This window comes from Ursus americanus, chromosome 12 (assembly GCF_024610735.1).
Source record: "Ursus americanus isolate L20-20 chromosome 12, mUrsAme1.1.p, whole genome shotgun sequence".
NCBI classification, from domain to species: domain Eukaryota; kingdom Metazoa; phylum Chordata; class Mammalia; order Carnivora; family Ursidae; genus Ursus; species Ursus americanus.
In genome coordinates this window covers 69,134,262-69,150,215 of record NC_142138.1, presented here as the reverse complement: position 1 = coordinate 69,150,215, position 15,954 = coordinate 69,134,262, and the positions used below count along the sequence as shown (strand labels likewise).

Below are 15,954 nucleotides of genomic sequence, written 5' to 3'. Positions count from 1 at the left end.
GTTTGGCTAGGTTCAAGTGTGAGTCAGGAGGCAGCTTTGGTAGTGGAAGTGGATGGCTGAGCTATGGGAAAGGTCAGTGATGGGAATGCTAACACCAGATGGAACATTCCCTAGCCCCTGGTCTTTCCAAACAGTCTCCCTCCACACAACCCCATATACTCTTACCCCAACAACCCCAAGCCCTGAAATTTTCCTTGATTTCATAAACAAATCTTTATTTCCTAAAGTAACTGTAGTCCTACTGTTCTCCCCATTCCTCCTAGCCTGTCTGTCTAATGGGACTTCCTACTCCTGTTTCTCTCCCCCCTTGTTCCTCAGGTTTCAGATGTAGGAGTATATGGGTGAGAGTAGGTGAAACTTGGTCGCCACAATGGAGTCAGACTATGGTTGAATGCCTTCAATCGGAACTTGGTCCTGATTTGTAGTTTCCCTCCTTCGTCTGATAACATTAATTCATTAAGCTGATATTGAACGACTCTAGTATGGACCCGGCACTGGGGATAGAGAGCGAGCATCACAGAAAAGATTCCTGTCCTTGCTGAGCCGGGATACAGGATCAAATTCAGGCATCCTGGTTCTTGCTTTTTGGTTTTCCTGCAGGGATGCTGGAACTTACAACCTCAAATTAACTATTAAAGGAGATCCCTCCTTTATGAAACCACTAGGATTCAAGGTGAGGTTGGCTTTCTTTTCTTCTTTTACATTTTTACAGCTTTAATGAGTTCTAATAATTGACAATAAACTGCATGCACTTTGATAAGTTTTGACATATTATATACCCATAAAACCATCACACAATCAAGGTAATGAACATGGCTAACACTCCCAGAGAATCCCCCCCCTTTTTTTTATCCTATCTTCCTCCTCTCCAAATCACTGAAAATTCTATAAGATACAAACTAATCCATAGTAACTTTTGACCTGGAGGGCTGAACAGAACAAAAAAATGAGCTCGGGGCCTGATGAAGACTCAGGTGTCGGTGGGGGCAGTTGGGATTTGGAACCAAATACTTGAGCTTGAGTTTAGCTTTAGGTCCCACCATTGCTGGCAGCAAAGCATCAGGGACAGAACCTGAGTGTCCGGAGAGGGTGCACATCTTCCCCAGGGAATCCACAAAGTAGTTGGGCATGGTGCAATTCAGCAGGGACCTGGGGATATTGCCAGGCTGGTACCTTTATTCTTGTGTCTCATGGGAAGGATTATACTGAAGGTTTAAGCTAAACGAGGGGGTTATTCATATTATTATTAATTATTTTTATGCCAATTATATGTTTAACTGTCTTGCTGCCACTGCTAGACTGAGAGCTCCTGCAAGGCTTTTTATGTCCTCAGCACCTCATAATCTCTGCACAGCATTCAAATTTTTGTCGAACAAATGACATTATTGCTTAGGTCCCAGCCAACTAACTATAAAATGCTATGTGTTTTTCCAGTATGTAGTTTGGGTAAACTGCCCTAAAATTGGTGCTTTCATGGTACCTGCATGTGAGTGACTAGCTTGGTTGAGAATGGGGTCTCTGGAAGGTCAAAGGCTTTGGAGGAAGAGTAGGCAGTTCAGAGAGGGGCAGTAAGATGACTTTTGCGGGTAAGAAGACCTCCCCTCTGTTCACCTTCAGCTATACCAAAGGCGTGGGGTCTCCGGTGACAGACTATTTGGGGTAGGGGGTGAGGGACCACAGGTAGAGTTGGAGCTTAGGTACACTCTGGATTCTAGCGGCCCAGGCTTTTCCCCCAAGAAGAGTCTCATTCCAAATAGGAACCTCCTTAAGCGGGCACATCCCGTTCCATCCGGCCAAATAGCAGCAACACTCCACCCCAGGCCGGTACACCAGCGCAAGGGCTCAGAGCAATAGCGAGAACGATGAGATCCAAGAACGTCCTCCCTTCTGACCCGCTCACTCGAGGAATTAATCTCTTAGCGCCCGGCTCCGAGGCCCTCCCTCTCCCGCCTCAGACTCCGCCCCCTCCCTCAGTCGCCGCGGTCCTGGCGGGCTCAGCCCGCAGGGGGCGGCCCCAGCCCCGGCGCTGGGCCGGGCGGAGCTCCCGTCCGGGCGGAGCTGCGGCTGCAGCGTCCAGCTGCCGGACCGACCTCCAGCCTTGTAGACAGCGGGAGCGGCGCCGGGCCCCCTCCCCCCACCTCCCCAGCCCACCCTCCGAGCCTCCCGATCCCCCTCCCCGCTCCCTGCAACTGTGCTGGTAAGTCCCGCTCATCGCACCAAACTTTTTTGCTGCCGAGTTTGAGTCCTACCTCGGGACCACGAGCAACACTGTAGTTGGTTGGGGGCGGGGGGGGGGGCGAAGGATTGAGAATAGCCGTCTTGAAATGAACTATTCACAACTCCATAGCTTCTCTGAAATGGATCGGATCTCACCCATTTCCCGAGTTGGTGAACTCTTGACTTTAGCTGGTTGAACTTGTAGAGAAGGAGATTACGGTATTCGCTCCAACTTCGAAACCCCTCCCCCATTTCTCTTCGACTTAGCAGTTCTCGATACTTTCCCTCCATATTTCAAGTATCTTTGGCTCCCTAAAAGCTCATCCCCTCCCAACTCTGGCGTGGCAAAGCCCCCTCCCCCAGGCACTTCGGGTCCGCCTCCTCTTCATTACCGCCGGGAACCCCGCGATCTTTCGGGCTACACTCCCTCCGGTCTTGCACCAGGGCCAAAGACTTGCAGGGGCTGGGTCCGGCGGTGGAGGGAGGGGCTGAGGCTGGGGCCTGTCCGGAGCCGGGCGGGCGGGGCTGGGAAGGGGAGGTGTAGGGGGCCGGACGGGGCGGAGCAGGCGGCATTTGCGGCCGGCGCTGGGGTGGAGAGTTGTGCGCCGGTCCCTGGGCCTGGGCTCGGGCTCGGGCTCAGGCGCCTGCGATGTCTCAAGATGGCGGAGCTGGGCGAATTAAAGGTACCAGCCCCCTCCCCCATCCCCATCTGGACTGAGCCCGGCGGTACGCCGAGTCAGGGAAGCGACCGAGACTGGGTGCTGAGGGCTCGGGTGGGGGCTGGAGACGTGGCGGAGACTGGTTGCTGTGGGTGGGAGCGAAGTAGCTGTGGGCGAGGACCGGGCTGCGGCGGGGCTCCGGGGGCGGGGCCGCGGGGCAGATGTAGGGGTGGGGCCGAGGGGAATTGCAGCTGTTGGGGGCCGAGGCGCAGGGGGCGGGGACGCAGGGGTGGAAGGAGGATTTGGTGGCTGGGGCAGATGTGGGAGGAGGGCCAGGGGTAAAAGCTGCTGCAGAGGCAGAGGGGGCGAGTTGATCGAGGCCAAGAGATGCGACAGTAGGGGTCAGATGTGGGGATGGGACTGGGGGGCAGATGTATGGGAGGCTCCTGGGGAGATGCCGCTGAGAGGATAGAAGCTTTGGGGCAGCTGTTGGGATCCGAGCCTTGGGAAGTACCAGTAGGCGGCTGAGATCTAGGGGGCGGGGCTGTGCGGGCGGCTGGATCGAGGGGTGGGGCAGAAGCGTCCAGGAGGCTCAGAAGAAGGTGCTGCCTTAGTGAATCCGTGTCTTTGGGCAGAGACAGAAGAGTGTGAAACTATGGGACAGAAAGGGGGAGGTTCTTGACAAAGCTAATGGAGAAATAAAAACAGGACAGAGGAAATAAGGGTGGGAGAAAGAAGAACAAGTTTTTCATCACGTTCCTTAAAAGGGGCCCAAAGCCATAAAGCCTCCTGTGAGGGGGCGAATTGTGGAGGACTAGCAAGGCCTGCCCATGACAGGGGCTTCCAGAGATTCACAGAAGGGTGTCCTTTTAGGAGAAGCTTTTGGTGCCCTCCTACTGCCACACAGTCTTGAGGGTAACCATATCCAAGGACATCTCATAGAACCTTAAAAGACCTCTGGGTTCATCCTCTGTCCTCTTGGCTTTGTTCTGCCTTTTGAAATGGAACCGTAGTCCTTGGCGGGCTTGAGGTCTAGTCACTGGGCCCAGCTGCCTTTAGGAGAACTTGCAATTCTGCACCCTGGCTCAGGGGCCCCACGCCTTCTCCTCATCCTCCCAGGGCCTCTGCTTAGAGCTTTGCCCTCTCCTCTCCCATCACTATGGAGGAGGAGAATCACTTATTTTCTCTGTGTAGGAGAGAAACAGGGTATTAGTTCCTGGCAGATGGAGTAAACAGGTAAACAAGAAGGTAACCTGGACTCTCATTTACTATTAACCCCTTTGCCCTAAGTTTTGGTCGTTTGCCTCCCAGAAAAATAGGACCGAGGAAGGGGTGTTTATGTAAATGATGCTTAGAAAGGATTTGGGGGAGTTACAAGCATTGAACCCTGACCTGAAAACCCTGGCCACAAACGCTTTAGAGGCTTGGGGAAAATAGCTGAGGTGGCTTGAAGTGTCGGGAGGGGTATGCCACGGGGCACAATCCTCCAGCCACCTGTCCCCTTTCTTCCCCTTGGGGCTGTCTGGCCTGAATCCTCTTCTCCCCCTCCTTCTCCCTGTCTCCCAGCCTCTTCCCAGGAGGCTGGGATGAGTCTGAGAGTCTGAAAAGAGCAGGAGAGGAGATAAGCAGCTTAAAGGAGCGTCTAGGCTCAAGGCAGGGATGGAGGTAGGAGGCTGTAGTGGACTCATTGGTGGGCCTGTGGATGGCTTGCTGCCTGCACCCTGCCCCCCCGGCCCACTTACAGGCATGGGGAGATAGGGTTACTCAAGCTCTGGGGGCTAGTGGTAAGGTTGACCTGAGGGTTGCTGAAATGGGACTGAGATGTCCCGTTGGCTAGATTGTCTGGAGAGCATCTTTCTGATGAGTGCTGGGGGGAAGAGGCATTGCCTCCTTGGTAGCTCAGCCCCGGCATCCTTGGCAGTGTTCTCGAGTGTCTCTGTTCTCCACAGCACATGGTGATGAGCTTCCGGGTGTCTGAGCTTCAGGTGCTGCTCGGCTTTGCTGGCCGGAACAAGAGTGGACGGAAGCACGAGCTCTTGGCCAAGGCCCTGCAGCTCCTCAAATCCAGCTGTGCCCCCAGTGTCCAGATGAAGATCAAAGAGCTTTACCGCCGACGCTTTCCCCGGAAGACCCTGGGGCCCTCTGATCTCTCCCTGCTCTCTCTGCCCCCTGGCACCCCTCCTGTCGGCTCCCCTGGTCCTCTAGCTCCCATTCCCCCCGCCCTCTTGGCCCCTGGCACTCTGCTGGGCCCCAAGCGTGAAGTGGACATGCACCCCCCTCTGCCCCAGCCTGTGCACCCTGATGTCACCATGAAACCATTGCCCTTCTATGAAGTCTACGGGGAGCTCATCCGGCCCACCACCCTCGGTATGGCTCTGTCTTCCTCAGTCTTCCTGAATCCGTACCTCTTGCCCAAGCCTTTCTTAGGTTTTAGTCCTGTGGGATCAGCAGCAGGGGATGGGGGCAGCTTCTGTGGCTTCCTGTCATGGGCTCAAGAACAACTGCCCCTTTGTGTCCTCAGCGTCCACTTCTAGCCAGAGGTTTGAAGAGGCGCACTTTACCTTTGCCCTCACACCCCAGCAAGTGCAGCAGATTCTCACGTCCAGGTACATCTGTCTCTCGCCGCCCTCCTACTTCATCCTGGGGTGCTTACCCCTGGACTCCGCTCTTTGACTCTCTTCTCTTCTGTCCTGCTCTCCTGCCTGTCCATCTTCCTGCACCTGCTTTGTCTCATTCTCTTGTGTGTCTCTTCTCTGTCCCCGGGACATGTAAGTGTGTCTCTGACGGTTCAACCCTGCCCTCTGGGGGCTGCACCTGACATGTCTCCCTCTCCTTCCCTGTCACAGAGAGGTTCTACCAGGAGCGAAATGTGACTATACTATACAAGTGCAGCTAAGGTGAGTTGATCCTCCCCCTCCTTTCCTGCTGGGCTCTGGTTGGGGGTGGGGATGAAATCAGGGTGTGACGGACCCCGCTAGGAGGTAGCCCTGCTCTGCCACATCCACCCCAACCCTGCGACTCGTCGGGTGCTGAGGACTACAGCTGCAGACATCTGTGATGGACTGGCTGAGATTCCCTGCCTTTCTGCCAGCTTCAACTCAAGAAACTACCTCCCCCACCCTTTCATCTTTTCTCTTGTCTTACCAGGTTCTGTCTCTGTGAGACCAGCTGCCCCCAGGAGGATTATTTTCCCCCCAACCTCTTTGTCAAGGTCAATGGGAAACTGTGCCCCCTGCCGGTAAATGCTCTTCCCTTCTTCTGGCAGTAACCCCTTCCCTCTTTCAGTTCTTAAATGTTAAATACAAACCTATTATGAAAGAAACCTGCCTAGCACGGTGCCTGGGTGCTTAGTAGGTACTCAGTTTACTGAGGGATTAATACAACCTGGAGAATACTAAGGTGGGGCTGATGTGCAAGGATTCTGTCAGAACCCAGAGGAGGGACATTAGTTCAACCCAAAGGTTCAGGGAAGACTTTTCTGAAGTGACGACCTCAGAGCTGAGAGTTTGAAGAAGTGGGGCATCCCCACTCTTCTTCCTCAGGAACTCAGTGAGTAGGTTTCTGTTTCCCTGGTCAATGAATAAGCTCCCCTTCGTCCCCAGGAATGAACCCCACATGCAACCCTAGATAGTGCTTTAGTTTTGTGAGTCACTGAGTGGTCCCCCATGTCCTTGGTCAGTGAGTGAGCTGGTCTTCCCTCCAGGAAGTGCATAACCTAAGACAAGATGTCTTGACCAGTCCCTCCCTTCCCCAGGGTTACCTTCCCCCTACCAAGAATGGGGCTGAGCCCAAGAGGCCTAGCCGCCCCATCAACATCACACCTCTGGCTCGTCTCTCGGCCACTGTTCCCAACACCATCGTGGTCAACTGGTCATCTGAGTTTGGACGGGTGAGCAAGGCTGGGGCAGGGCACCTAGAGGAGCCTGTAGGGTGTAAGGGGGCATCATCCAGTGTCCTGGGTTGGGGAAACATCTTCCTCTCTGTGGGTCTTTCTGCCTTAACCCAATGGCTGTGGTCCTCATGGGACAAAGGCTTGGGGTGGTGGTGACGGTGGTGGTGATGTGCAGAGCAGAGGCTAACTGCCTCCCCCTCCCTCCAAGTAGAACTACTCCTTGTCTGTGTACCTGGTGAGGCAGTTGACTGCAGGGACCCTTCTACAAAAACTGAGAGCAAAGGGTATCCGGAACCCAGACCACTCTCGGGCACTGAGTGAGTAACATCCTGCCCCTCTTTCCCAGTCTGATTTGGATCTAAGTCTTCCTGGTCCTCCAGCCTTTATAATCAAACCCGTCCCCCTCTTATGACAGTATACCTCACGTCTGACATGAACCCCAGCCCTCCCCCTGCCCCCTCACCAGTCTTCATGGTTGAGAAGTCAGGCCACTCCCAGGCACTGAGTGACACCCTTGCATTTTCAATTATGCATCTGCTTTGCACCTCACAGACCCTTCCTCTAGCCCTGCTGGAATATGGCTTCTTTAGACTGGAGTCTTTTTTTTTTTTAGATTTTATTTATTTATTTGAGAGAGAGAGAGCACGAGCGGGGTGAGGGGCAGAGAGAGAAGCAGACTCCCCCCTGAGCAGGGAGCCTGATGTGGGGCTTGATCCTGGGACTCCAGGATCATGACCTGAGTTGGAGGCAGATGCTTAACCGACTGAGCCACCCAGGCTCCCTTAGACTTAGAAAGAGTCTTAAGGATCATCTAATCTAACCCTCTTGTGATGCTTCAGGTCCCTCTAAGTCATCTCTGCCGAAGGGTCACCCAGCTGTATTTAAGCATCTTCAGGGATGGGGATATCTCTCCCTCACACCCAGTCTTCATGTGATATCCCACGTGTGATATCCCCAGCTGCCTCTTAGCCAGAGTCATCTGCTTCTGGCCTCACCGCCTCCTGGGCTTCGTCTCCCGCTTTGCTGACCCCATGGCTCTGGCCTCATTCTTGTTTCAGTCAAGGAGAAATTGACCGCTGACCCGGACAGTGAGGTGGCCACTACAAGTCTCCGGGTGTCACTCATGTGCCCGGTGGGTACAAGGGAGCTGAGAAGGGGGAGGTGGGTTGGGTTAAACTCTGGACCCAGATGAGGGCGCCTAGGGCTACCAGAGTGAGGCTTCCTGGGATGTAGGGACTCTGACCAGAGAATTTGTCTCTTCTCAGCTAGGGAAGATGCGCCTTACGGTCCCTTGTCGTGCCCTCACCTGCGCCCACCTGCAGAGCTTCGATGCTGCCCTTTACCTACAGATGAATGAGAAGAAGCCAACATGGACATGTCCTGTGTGTGACAAGAAGGCTCCTTACGAATCTCTTATCATTGATGGGTAGGGCCACTCTGCATTCTGCTTCCTCTTACCTAGGATATCTACTAGGAACCCCCCATCTATATATCGAGAGACCTTCTGTCCCCTCCCATGAACCTCAACTCTTAACATATCAATCCCTTTATATGTATACGTATATATGTAATTTTTCACCTTTATAATATACAGTTGACCCTTGAACAATACAGGTCCATTTACACGCAGATTTTTTTCAATACAGTACAGTAAATATAAATATATTTTCTCTTCTTTATGATTTTCTTAATATTTTCTGTTGTCTAACTTACTATATTGTAAGAATACAGGATATAGTACACATAACATGCAAAATATGTGTTAATTGACTGTTAATGTTCTCCGTGAGGCTTTTGGTCAACAGTAGGCAATTGATAGTTAAGTTTTGGGGGAGTCAAAAGTTATCCATAGATTTTTTTTTTTTTAAACAGTAAAGACTTTTAAAAAAAATTTATTTACTTTAGAAAAAAAAAGAGAGAAAGTGCAGGGAAGGGAGGGGCAGAGGGAGAGAGAGAGAATATTAAGCAGGCTCCATGCCCAGAGTGGAGCCTGACATGGGGCTTGATCCCATGACCCTGAGATCACGACCCGAGCTAAAACCGAAAGTCAGATGCTCAACTGACTGCACCGCGCAGTTGCCCCATCCATGGATTTTTGGTTGTGTGTGGGTGTGGGGTCAGCGTTCTTAACCACCGTGTTGTTCACGGTCAATTGTATGTATTTCCAATATGAGGATTTATTGCATTAGGTATCATGCTGTGCACTTTGCACGCCTCATCTCATTGAATCCTCATAATTAACCTCGAGAGATGGGTATGGTTATTATAGGTGAGGAAGCTGAGACCTAGAGAGCTTGTCTTGCTCCAAGTTCTAATTGTTAGTAAGTGGCAGAGTCAGTGTATTGAACTGATACAGTGTATCTCCTAGAAAAACTACCTGACCTCTCATTGACCATGGCAAAAAAGTTCTTTTGAGGGTCTGGAGGTATTACTGATCTAGCTAATCCTAACCCCCGTCCAGAGCCTAAATTACGGTCCTCGCTCCCAGTGCCCTCTTTGTGATGGTTTATGGAGTTCTGTATCTCTGCTCCTTTTGCCTTGTCACAAGTACTATGTGAAACATGTGCTTAGAATGTATTTTTTTGAAAACTTAACATTTAAAGTTGGCAAATCTCTTTTATATACCTTACTTTATTTGATTTCGACAACTCAAGAAAGTTGAGTAGAGTGAATAATGTCCCTATTTTACAGACAAGGAAACTGAGGTTCAGGAAGGTGAGTCCCAGAACTGCCGGCTACTGTTCCCAGCCATCTCCCAGCCCCCATGAATTCCCATTTCTCCCCTTCCCCAGCTTATTCATGGAGATACTTAATTCCTGTTCGGATTGTGATGAGATCCAGTTCATGGAAGATGGATCCTGGTGCCCAATGAAACCCAAGAAGGAGGCATCTGAGGTTTGCCCCCCGCCAGGGTATGGGCTGGATGGTGAGTGACCCCCTGTCCCCCAGCTGAACTACGTCTCAGATGGCCTCGTCTCTGAGACGTAGCCCTCTTACCACCCGCAGGCCTCCAGTACAGCCCAGTCCAAGAGGGCAATCCATCAGAGAATAAGAAGAAGGTTGAAGTTATTGACTTGACAATAGAGAGTTCATCAGATGAGGAGGACCTGCCCCCGACCAAAAAGCACTGTCCTGTCACCTCAGCTGCCATCCCGGCTCTACCTGGAAGCAAAGGGTATGAGGAAATAGGCTGAGTCCACAGCAGAAGGGGCAGAGGAAGAAGCCAGGAATGCTTTCTGATCACTGGACAAACTCTGGGGCGGAGAGGGGACTCAGGAGGCTGAGCTGGGTGAGGGCATCTGTGGTTCGCTGGCTGCCCCAGCTCCTCCTCTCTCCTCACAGAGTCCTGACATCTGGTCACCAGCCGTCCTCGGTGCTACGGAGCCCTGCTATGGGCACGCTGGGCGGGGATTTCCTGTCCAGTCTCCCACTACACGAGTACCCACCTGCTTTCCCACTGGGGGCCGATATCCAAGGTAGGACACTGATCACAAGGTTGGGCTGCTCCTGCCACATCTGCCCGCAGACCAGATCAGAACCCCTGTTCCTTTTCAAAGCCTTCTGGCTCTCTTGCGAAGGCTATAATCCGAGGGACTTCTTTGGGGTTTTTTGGCCATGAAGGGGTCAGAGAGGAGAGTGATTTTGATTTTTCTTTTCTTACCAGGTTTAGATTTATTTTCTTTCCTCCAGACTGAGAGTCAGGTAAGTGGTCCCTTCTATGAAGCTATCCGATCTCTGAAGCTTCCTTTCTAGGCACTGATGCCCGCCCCCTCCTGCACCGCTCATTTTCCCCTGAGACCTAAATCTGCTTCTCTGTGAGGGAAGGCAGGGGCTGGGGGCACAGAGGGTGTGGGCAGTTTATTTCCCTACTAGACCCTGCTGGTGCCTCTTCAGATTCTTACCCATGTCTTCTTTGATCTCCTGTTACTGTTCTGTCTTGAGTTTTTAGAATTCTGCCCCTGACTGCTCTCCCCCGCCCCCCACACCCATGTGCACTTGAGCGCTGTGCCTGCCCTAGCCGGACATTCCATGCATTTCATACGCCCACAAGGCCAAGAACCTAGCAAGCTGGAGGGGCAGTCTCAAGGCAGGGAATAGGGGTAGGGGAAGGGTGGGGTGGGGAAATAGGGGAAAGAAAGAGAGTATTTCCTGCTTCTTCGAGGATCCAGAGGGTTTGATTTATCCCAGGATATTTCTGAGATGAGTGACTGGGATGCGGGTGAAGTCAGGAGAAAATCTTAAACTGTGCCCTTGATTCCTCCCAGCACTATGGTCCCTCCGTCATCACCTCGCTAGATGAACAGGATACCCTTGGCCACTTCTTCCAGTACCGAGGGACCCCTTCCCACTTCCTGGGCCCACTGGCCCCCACGTTGGGGAGCTCTCACCGCAGCACCACTCCAGCACCCCCTCCTGGCCGGGTCAGTAGCATTGTGGCCCCTGGGGGGGCCTTGAGGGAGGGGCCTGGAGGACCCCTGTCCTCAGGTCCCTCTTTGACTGGCTGCCGGTCAGACATCATTTCCCTGGACTGAGTCCCCTGGATGATGGAAACTTCCCTGCCTCCCAACACTGAGCAAGTATGCTGTGGAGTCCAGACTCCTGGCCACTCTGACCCCTCAGGGGGCTTTGGCCAAAGGTCAGAAAGACCTTCATGGATACCTGTTTTTGGCCTTCTCTCTGCCTAACAAGGCCAGCACCCAAAGGGTTAATATTTAACCTCTTTTTAAGGACATTTGTGTTCTATTTTTAGAAATGTTCTTTAGATGGCTGGCACATTCCTTTGGGTATGTTAACCTAGGCAGTGGGAGGCACATGGGATGGGGTGTGAGTTGGGGGAAGGGCCGAATTGGCTAGAGCCTCATGGGGAAAGGGCCTTTTTCTTGTCCCCTAGATGCCCTCTCTTCCCCAAATCTATGGTTCTGTACTTTCCCCACATCCATTGTCTCTTCATGTCCATTCCGTTCTCTTTGGCCAAACAGGTGGAGAAGCTGAGACAGGCAGACATATGGACAGAGAACTCTATTTTGGGTTGCAGATTTTTTTGTACATAAACAAGGAAAACCAAAATACTCCAAAGATGATTTCCCCTGCTTCCTACTTCCCAGTATGACTGAGGAGGAGATCAGGCCTTAGCCCTGATCCCCAGGGGTTTGGGAGCAGGGCCTGGCCTATTGCCTGGGTCTCTCTCTATTTATATATTTAAGTTCACAATGTTTCATACACTGACCAGCTTGGGGCATGAGCTTTGAAAGGCCCATGGCCCCATGGTTAGGTCTGGCTCATTCTGCACCTTTTCTGGGAGGTGGGAGGACCTCATGCTCTCCCCATTCTCCTTTTTCAGGCTCCTCCAGGGCCTAGGACCTATGTTGTAATTTTGCTTTTTGTTCTCAAAGTTGTAGCAAAGTTCTTACCCATAATAAAGGTTGTGAATGTCTGTGAGTGTCTCGGAGGTGGGCTGGGGAGAGGAATAATCCTCCACTTCCCTTTCCAGAGCCCTGGTCTGGGGGGAGGGGCCCTGTTCTGTTCTTCCTTGCAGGCCCTGGGCCCACTGCCCCATGGTAGGGGTGCCCTCTGAGGAGTTGCAGGAGCATTTGTTCTCCCTTCCTCTCCCTCATAGAGCATTTAGCTCAATGTTGCAGATCCCTCAAGTCGTTTGCTCTTACCTGCCCAGATGTTGCAGCCAGAGCCTGAGGGCAAACTTGGTCCCAGAGCTGACCCTCTCTTTGCCTTCAGCTGTGGTTGGGGTCGTCCGCAGCAGTGTGGACACAGGCAAGGCCAGAGGTCGAGCTCCTCCATCCTCCGCTAGTTCTACTGTGCTGCATAATGACAGCTCCTGTCTGGGCTGTGCCTGGTGGCTTAGCCCTCTTCCATGGAACCCTCCCAACCACAGCAAGAGAGGGGTGGGTGGACGTTCACCTCATTTTAAAGAAAGGAACAGGTTCACCTCATTTTACACAAAGGAGGGTTAAATGACTTGCCCCTTTGGGGGATTGGCACTCAAACCCAGGTGGTCAGAGCTAGCCAGATGGAGCAGGAACCCTTGCAGTTGAATGGACAGGGTCTTTGATCTCCTGGGCTCCTTTGATCATCAGCTGACCAACCCACTCCCTAAGTCTCCCCCACGACACAAAATTACCCCCTGAGGAGGGGAGAGAAATGGAACTCAATGAGTATGGGTTGGTGTGTTGGAGGGTCAGGCAAAAGCTCTTACAGGACGGAGGGTGGTAGCTCCTGGGGGAGATGTCTGGGTGTCTCTGTCCCATCCTCTGTGGCAGCCACTGCAGCTGCTACATCTGGTCCCAGCCACATAAAGGCGCTCACCTCACTTGGGTTCGGTTTGATCCGGGCCTGGGCCAGATAGGTTGATGCCTTAGCCGTGGCCTCTTTTAGGAGGCCTGTTCTTGATCACCGCCTACCCACAGGTGCAATGGAGAGAGACTTGGGGCAGGGGCAGGGGGAGAGGCTACTGGATTTTTTGGTTATCTCTGACTGCCCCCCATGCCCCCACCTTAGTCACAGAACCAGTCTGCTTGGGTCTCAGCCCCCATTTCCTTCCTGCACTGCCAGCCCTACCTGCAGCTGCTGCTGTGACTCCTGGGAGACCACGAGTAGATAGAGAATGATGTGATGGTATTTGGGGAGACCCCAGCTCAGCCTAGGAGGGTAGGCAGACTAAGAGAGAAAACAACAAAAATGAGAACTTCCTATCTCTTTTGGAGACTGTAAATACAGCTGAAGAAGTGGAGGGTAGAGCCGGTGCAGGAGGGACACGGGGGGATTGTGGGTTTGGGGGCTCCAAACCACCCACCCACAGTTAATTGTTTCTTCTGTGGCCAAGGCAGGTAGGGCTGCTCTCTGGCTTTGGTGGGTTTGAAGTTGTTGAGGGCTTTTGATTAAATAAGGAAGGGACCTTTTCCAGGTTCCTGTCTCACCTCCCATAACCCCAGAGGGACCCAAGAGAACTGGCCCTGGGGCAGCTGTAGTCCACTCTCCTCCCAAAGCTCTCGAAGCCCTCCGTCCAACAGCTGGGAATGAGAGAGCACAGGTCCCAGACGTTGATGCCTGACTCCCCCAAGTCCTTTGTGTGCCCCTCCCTCAGCCCACACCCAGGACAGCCCCAGACAGAGGTCTCTGGTTTCAGGGCAGGGTGAAGGTGGGGTTAGCAGACTGGTTACCTCTTCATCAAGTTCCACATGCCCACCTGCAACAACAGTGGGACCAATAGGTAAATGGTGGTGTTCTTGGCCAGGAAACCCCACGGACTATTTACACCCTCCTCCCATGGGCACAGATGCCATTGCAACTCCTTGTGAAAAGGGGGACCTACCACATTTCTGGGCCTGCCTCTCTGTCCTGAGACTAGGAATAGCACTGTTGGTGAAAGGCCACTTTCTTCCCTGGACTTGGGATCTTGTTCTCAGAGCACTCACCTGGGGGTACCCAGAGGTTGGGAGAAACGCTGAGGGTTCGTGTCCTTCGGGTTAACAAGACAGTCTGGTCGCTGGACTGCAGAATGACGGCCACACCCAGATCCACACCTCGATTCGTGGGCAGCTCGGCCCCCCGAGCCCTGAGCTGCTGGTCCAGTGCCACAAAAGGGCAGAAAGGGGGTCGCTGGTGGGGGTGGGGTGGGTAGCCGTTTGGGTTAAGGCTTCAGAAGCGGGGCAAAAATCAGGCAACACCACGCAATGGGGGAGGAGGTCGAGTCTGGTCGATCCTTGCCCCCAGGCCTCTCGCGCCAGCTCCTACCCGACCCCACTCCTGCCCCTGACCCCGGGTCCCCCTTCTCCCCACCTGGAGCGGAAGCCTGGTCGAAGCGCCTGGGAATGGCCTGTCCGAGAGGACGAGTCGTCCTCGCTTCAAGCCGCAGTGCGTGGCCCACGGCCCGAGCCCTGGCCCGGCGCCCAGGAGGCGACACACACTCTGCACGAAGCTCGGCGACACCGGGCGCCCGGACAGGAGAAGCAGCACCCGGGCGGCGGCCATAACGCGGCTCGGGGGCCGCGGCCCGCCTGGCGCCCTCTGCTGGCCCAGCGGCGCCGCCCCTAGGAGCGATCGTCTGGGTCGAGGGAAGTGTGCCCGGGGACATTTAGGCAGAACGCTTGGGGATGAGCCAGGGGTGCAATGTTAGCAAATGACAAGAAAACCTCTAAAACCTCAGCTCCTCTTCTTTCCCCTCTTCTCTCTTTAGGACAGTGATTCAGACTTGGTGATTTCTTAACTCACATGTCCCCTCCCGCCAGCCACGGGCTGTGTACTTACATATAAGCACCGCTCTGCAGCACTCTATGCCTGCTATAGTAGGTTAGCACCTCGAATGAACTACGTCTCTTCGCCAGACACCCAGGAAACATTTTTGACCCCTCCCTTCTCTTTCCTCTCACTCGAATGGGAACCCAATGCAGCCCATTCTACCTCCTTAAACTTCTGGCATGTCTTGTTCTCTAGCTTCCATAGTCCCTAGTCCTAGCCTTCTTTGTATTCTGCCTGAGATATTATCGGAAGTTTCCAAATAGTCCTTCCCCTACCAATTCATTCTCTAGGGTGCTTCCAGAGAGATCCTTCTCAAACACAAATCTCGTCATCTTGCTTCCCACTGCTCAGGAGAAGATAAGCTACTAAGCACAGTAGAGTGAGGACCTCCCAGCCCTTGCTCCTGCTGGCTGTCCAGCCTCAATGCTGGCAAGACTTAGGCCCTATTTTCTAGTCACAACCTATTTGCAGTTCTTCCTGGAACCAGGTGCTGCTTCCTTCTGGGATCCTTTTCCCCTTCCACCTCACAAATCCTCACTTGAGACAGATTGTCACTTTCTCTGTGCTCCCTTTCCTGCCTGACCCTTCTCCCTCTTGCCTCTCTGTATATAATGCTTTACTGCTAGAGCCCCCCAGTATTTCCTTGTACTTATTTGTCTTCTCCCACTAGGCTATATGCGCAAGGCTTATTCATCCTTGTATCCCTAAAGCCTAGCCCAGTCCTGGGCACATAATAGGTGCTCAGTAAAGAATGGTGAGTGGCTTGAAGGCAGAGACAGCAACTTACTTATCTTGGTATATTATATCCTGTATAATGGCTGGCAATTAATTGGTATTTGATTGATGAATTAGATCAATTCATTAATCTTAATGAATTAGAGAACGGACATTGGCAAGAGGAAACTGAAGAGATTATAATGGCACCTACCTGCT

General features: G+C 52.9%; 2 protein-coding genes across 10 annotated transcripts; one reads left to right on the top strand and one right to left on the bottom strand.

Annotated features, from left to right (window-relative positions):
• Window positions 1–2,046: 2,046 nt before the first annotated feature.
• On the top strand, window positions 2,047–12,202 carry PIAS3 (protein inhibitor of activated STAT 3). Of its 3 annotated transcripts, XM_045776233.2 has the most exons (15): window positions 2,747–2,900; window positions 4,826–5,243; window positions 5,398–5,482; window positions 5,723–5,773; window positions 6,024–6,114; window positions 6,631–6,765; window positions 6,980–7,085; window positions 7,827–7,900; window positions 8,034–8,194; window positions 9,561–9,694; window positions 9,775–9,943; window positions 10,111–10,244; window positions 10,433–10,470; window positions 11,034–11,189; window positions 11,748–12,202. In XM_045776233.2, exons 1-15 carry the CDS (start codon window positions 2,877–2,879, stop codon window positions 11,817–11,819), a joined length of 1,848 nt encoding a protein of 615 aa, XP_045632189.1. In that variant the 5' UTR covers window positions 2,747–2,876; the 3' UTR covers window positions 11,820–12,202. The 3 variants fall into 3 exon arrangements, with proteins under 3 accessions (XP_045632188.1, XP_045632189.1, XP_045632187.1); XM_045776232.2 differs by lacking the exon at window positions 2,747–2,900 and adding an exon at window positions 2,047–2,197 and having other exon boundaries at window positions 11,034–12,202; XM_045776231.2 differs by having other exon boundaries at window positions 2,748–2,900; window positions 11,034–12,202.
• Window positions 9,380–14,799, bottom strand: NUDT17 (nudix hydrolase 17). Of its 7 annotated transcripts, XR_015726401.1 has the most exons (9): window positions 14,563–14,799; window positions 14,199–14,382; window positions 13,944–13,969; window positions 13,701–13,793; window positions 13,342–13,440; window positions 12,980–13,116; window positions 12,432–12,584; window positions 10,215–10,365; window positions 9,380–9,930 (listed from the first exon to the last, which is right to left on the bottom strand). XR_015726401.1 is itself a non-coding variant. In XM_045776238.2 (8 exons), exons 1-8 carry the CDS (start codon window positions 14,752–14,754, stop codon window positions 10,320–10,322), a joined length of 930 nt encoding a protein of 309 aa, XP_045632194.1. In that variant the 5' UTR covers window positions 14,755–14,799; the 3' UTR covers window positions 9,380–10,319. The 7 variants fall into 7 exon arrangements, 4 of the variants coding, with proteins under 4 accessions (XP_045632194.1, XP_087722358.1, XP_045632195.1 ...); XR_015726403.1 differs by having other exon boundaries at window positions 9,380–10,365; window positions 12,432–12,579; XR_015726402.1 differs by lacking the exon at window positions 10,215–10,365 and having other exon boundaries at window positions 12,432–12,579.
• Between the last annotated feature and the right edge of the window lie 1,155 nt (window positions 14,800–15,954).

Excerpts from the sequence above, each read along its gene's own strand:
- PIAS3 (XM_045776231.2), top strand. The coding sequence starts at position 2,877 with ATGGCGGAGCTGGGCGAATTAAAG. Across the intron at positions 6,115-6,630 it reads GGAAACTGTGCCCCCTGCCG|GGTTACCTTCCCCCTACCAA; the intron begins GTAAATGCTCTT and ends TCCCTTCCCCAG. Across the intron at positions 7,086-7,826 it reads AGACCACTCTCGGGCACTGA|TCAAGGAGAAATTGACCGCT; the intron begins GTGAGTAACATC and ends TTCTTGTTTCAG.
- NUDT17 (XM_045776238.2), bottom strand. The coding sequence starts at position 14,754 with ATGGCCGCCGCCCGGGTGCTGCTTCTCCTGTCCGGGCGCCCGGTGTCG. Across the intron at positions 14,383-14,562 it reads CGACCAGGCTTCCGCTCCAG|CGACCCCCTTTCTGCCCTTT; the intron begins GTGGGGAGAAGG and ends CACCCCCACCAG. Across the intron at positions 10,366-12,431 it reads TGGCTGCAACATCTGGGCAG|AAGTCCCTCGGATTATAGCC; the intron begins GTAAGAGCAAAC and ends AAAACCCCAAAG.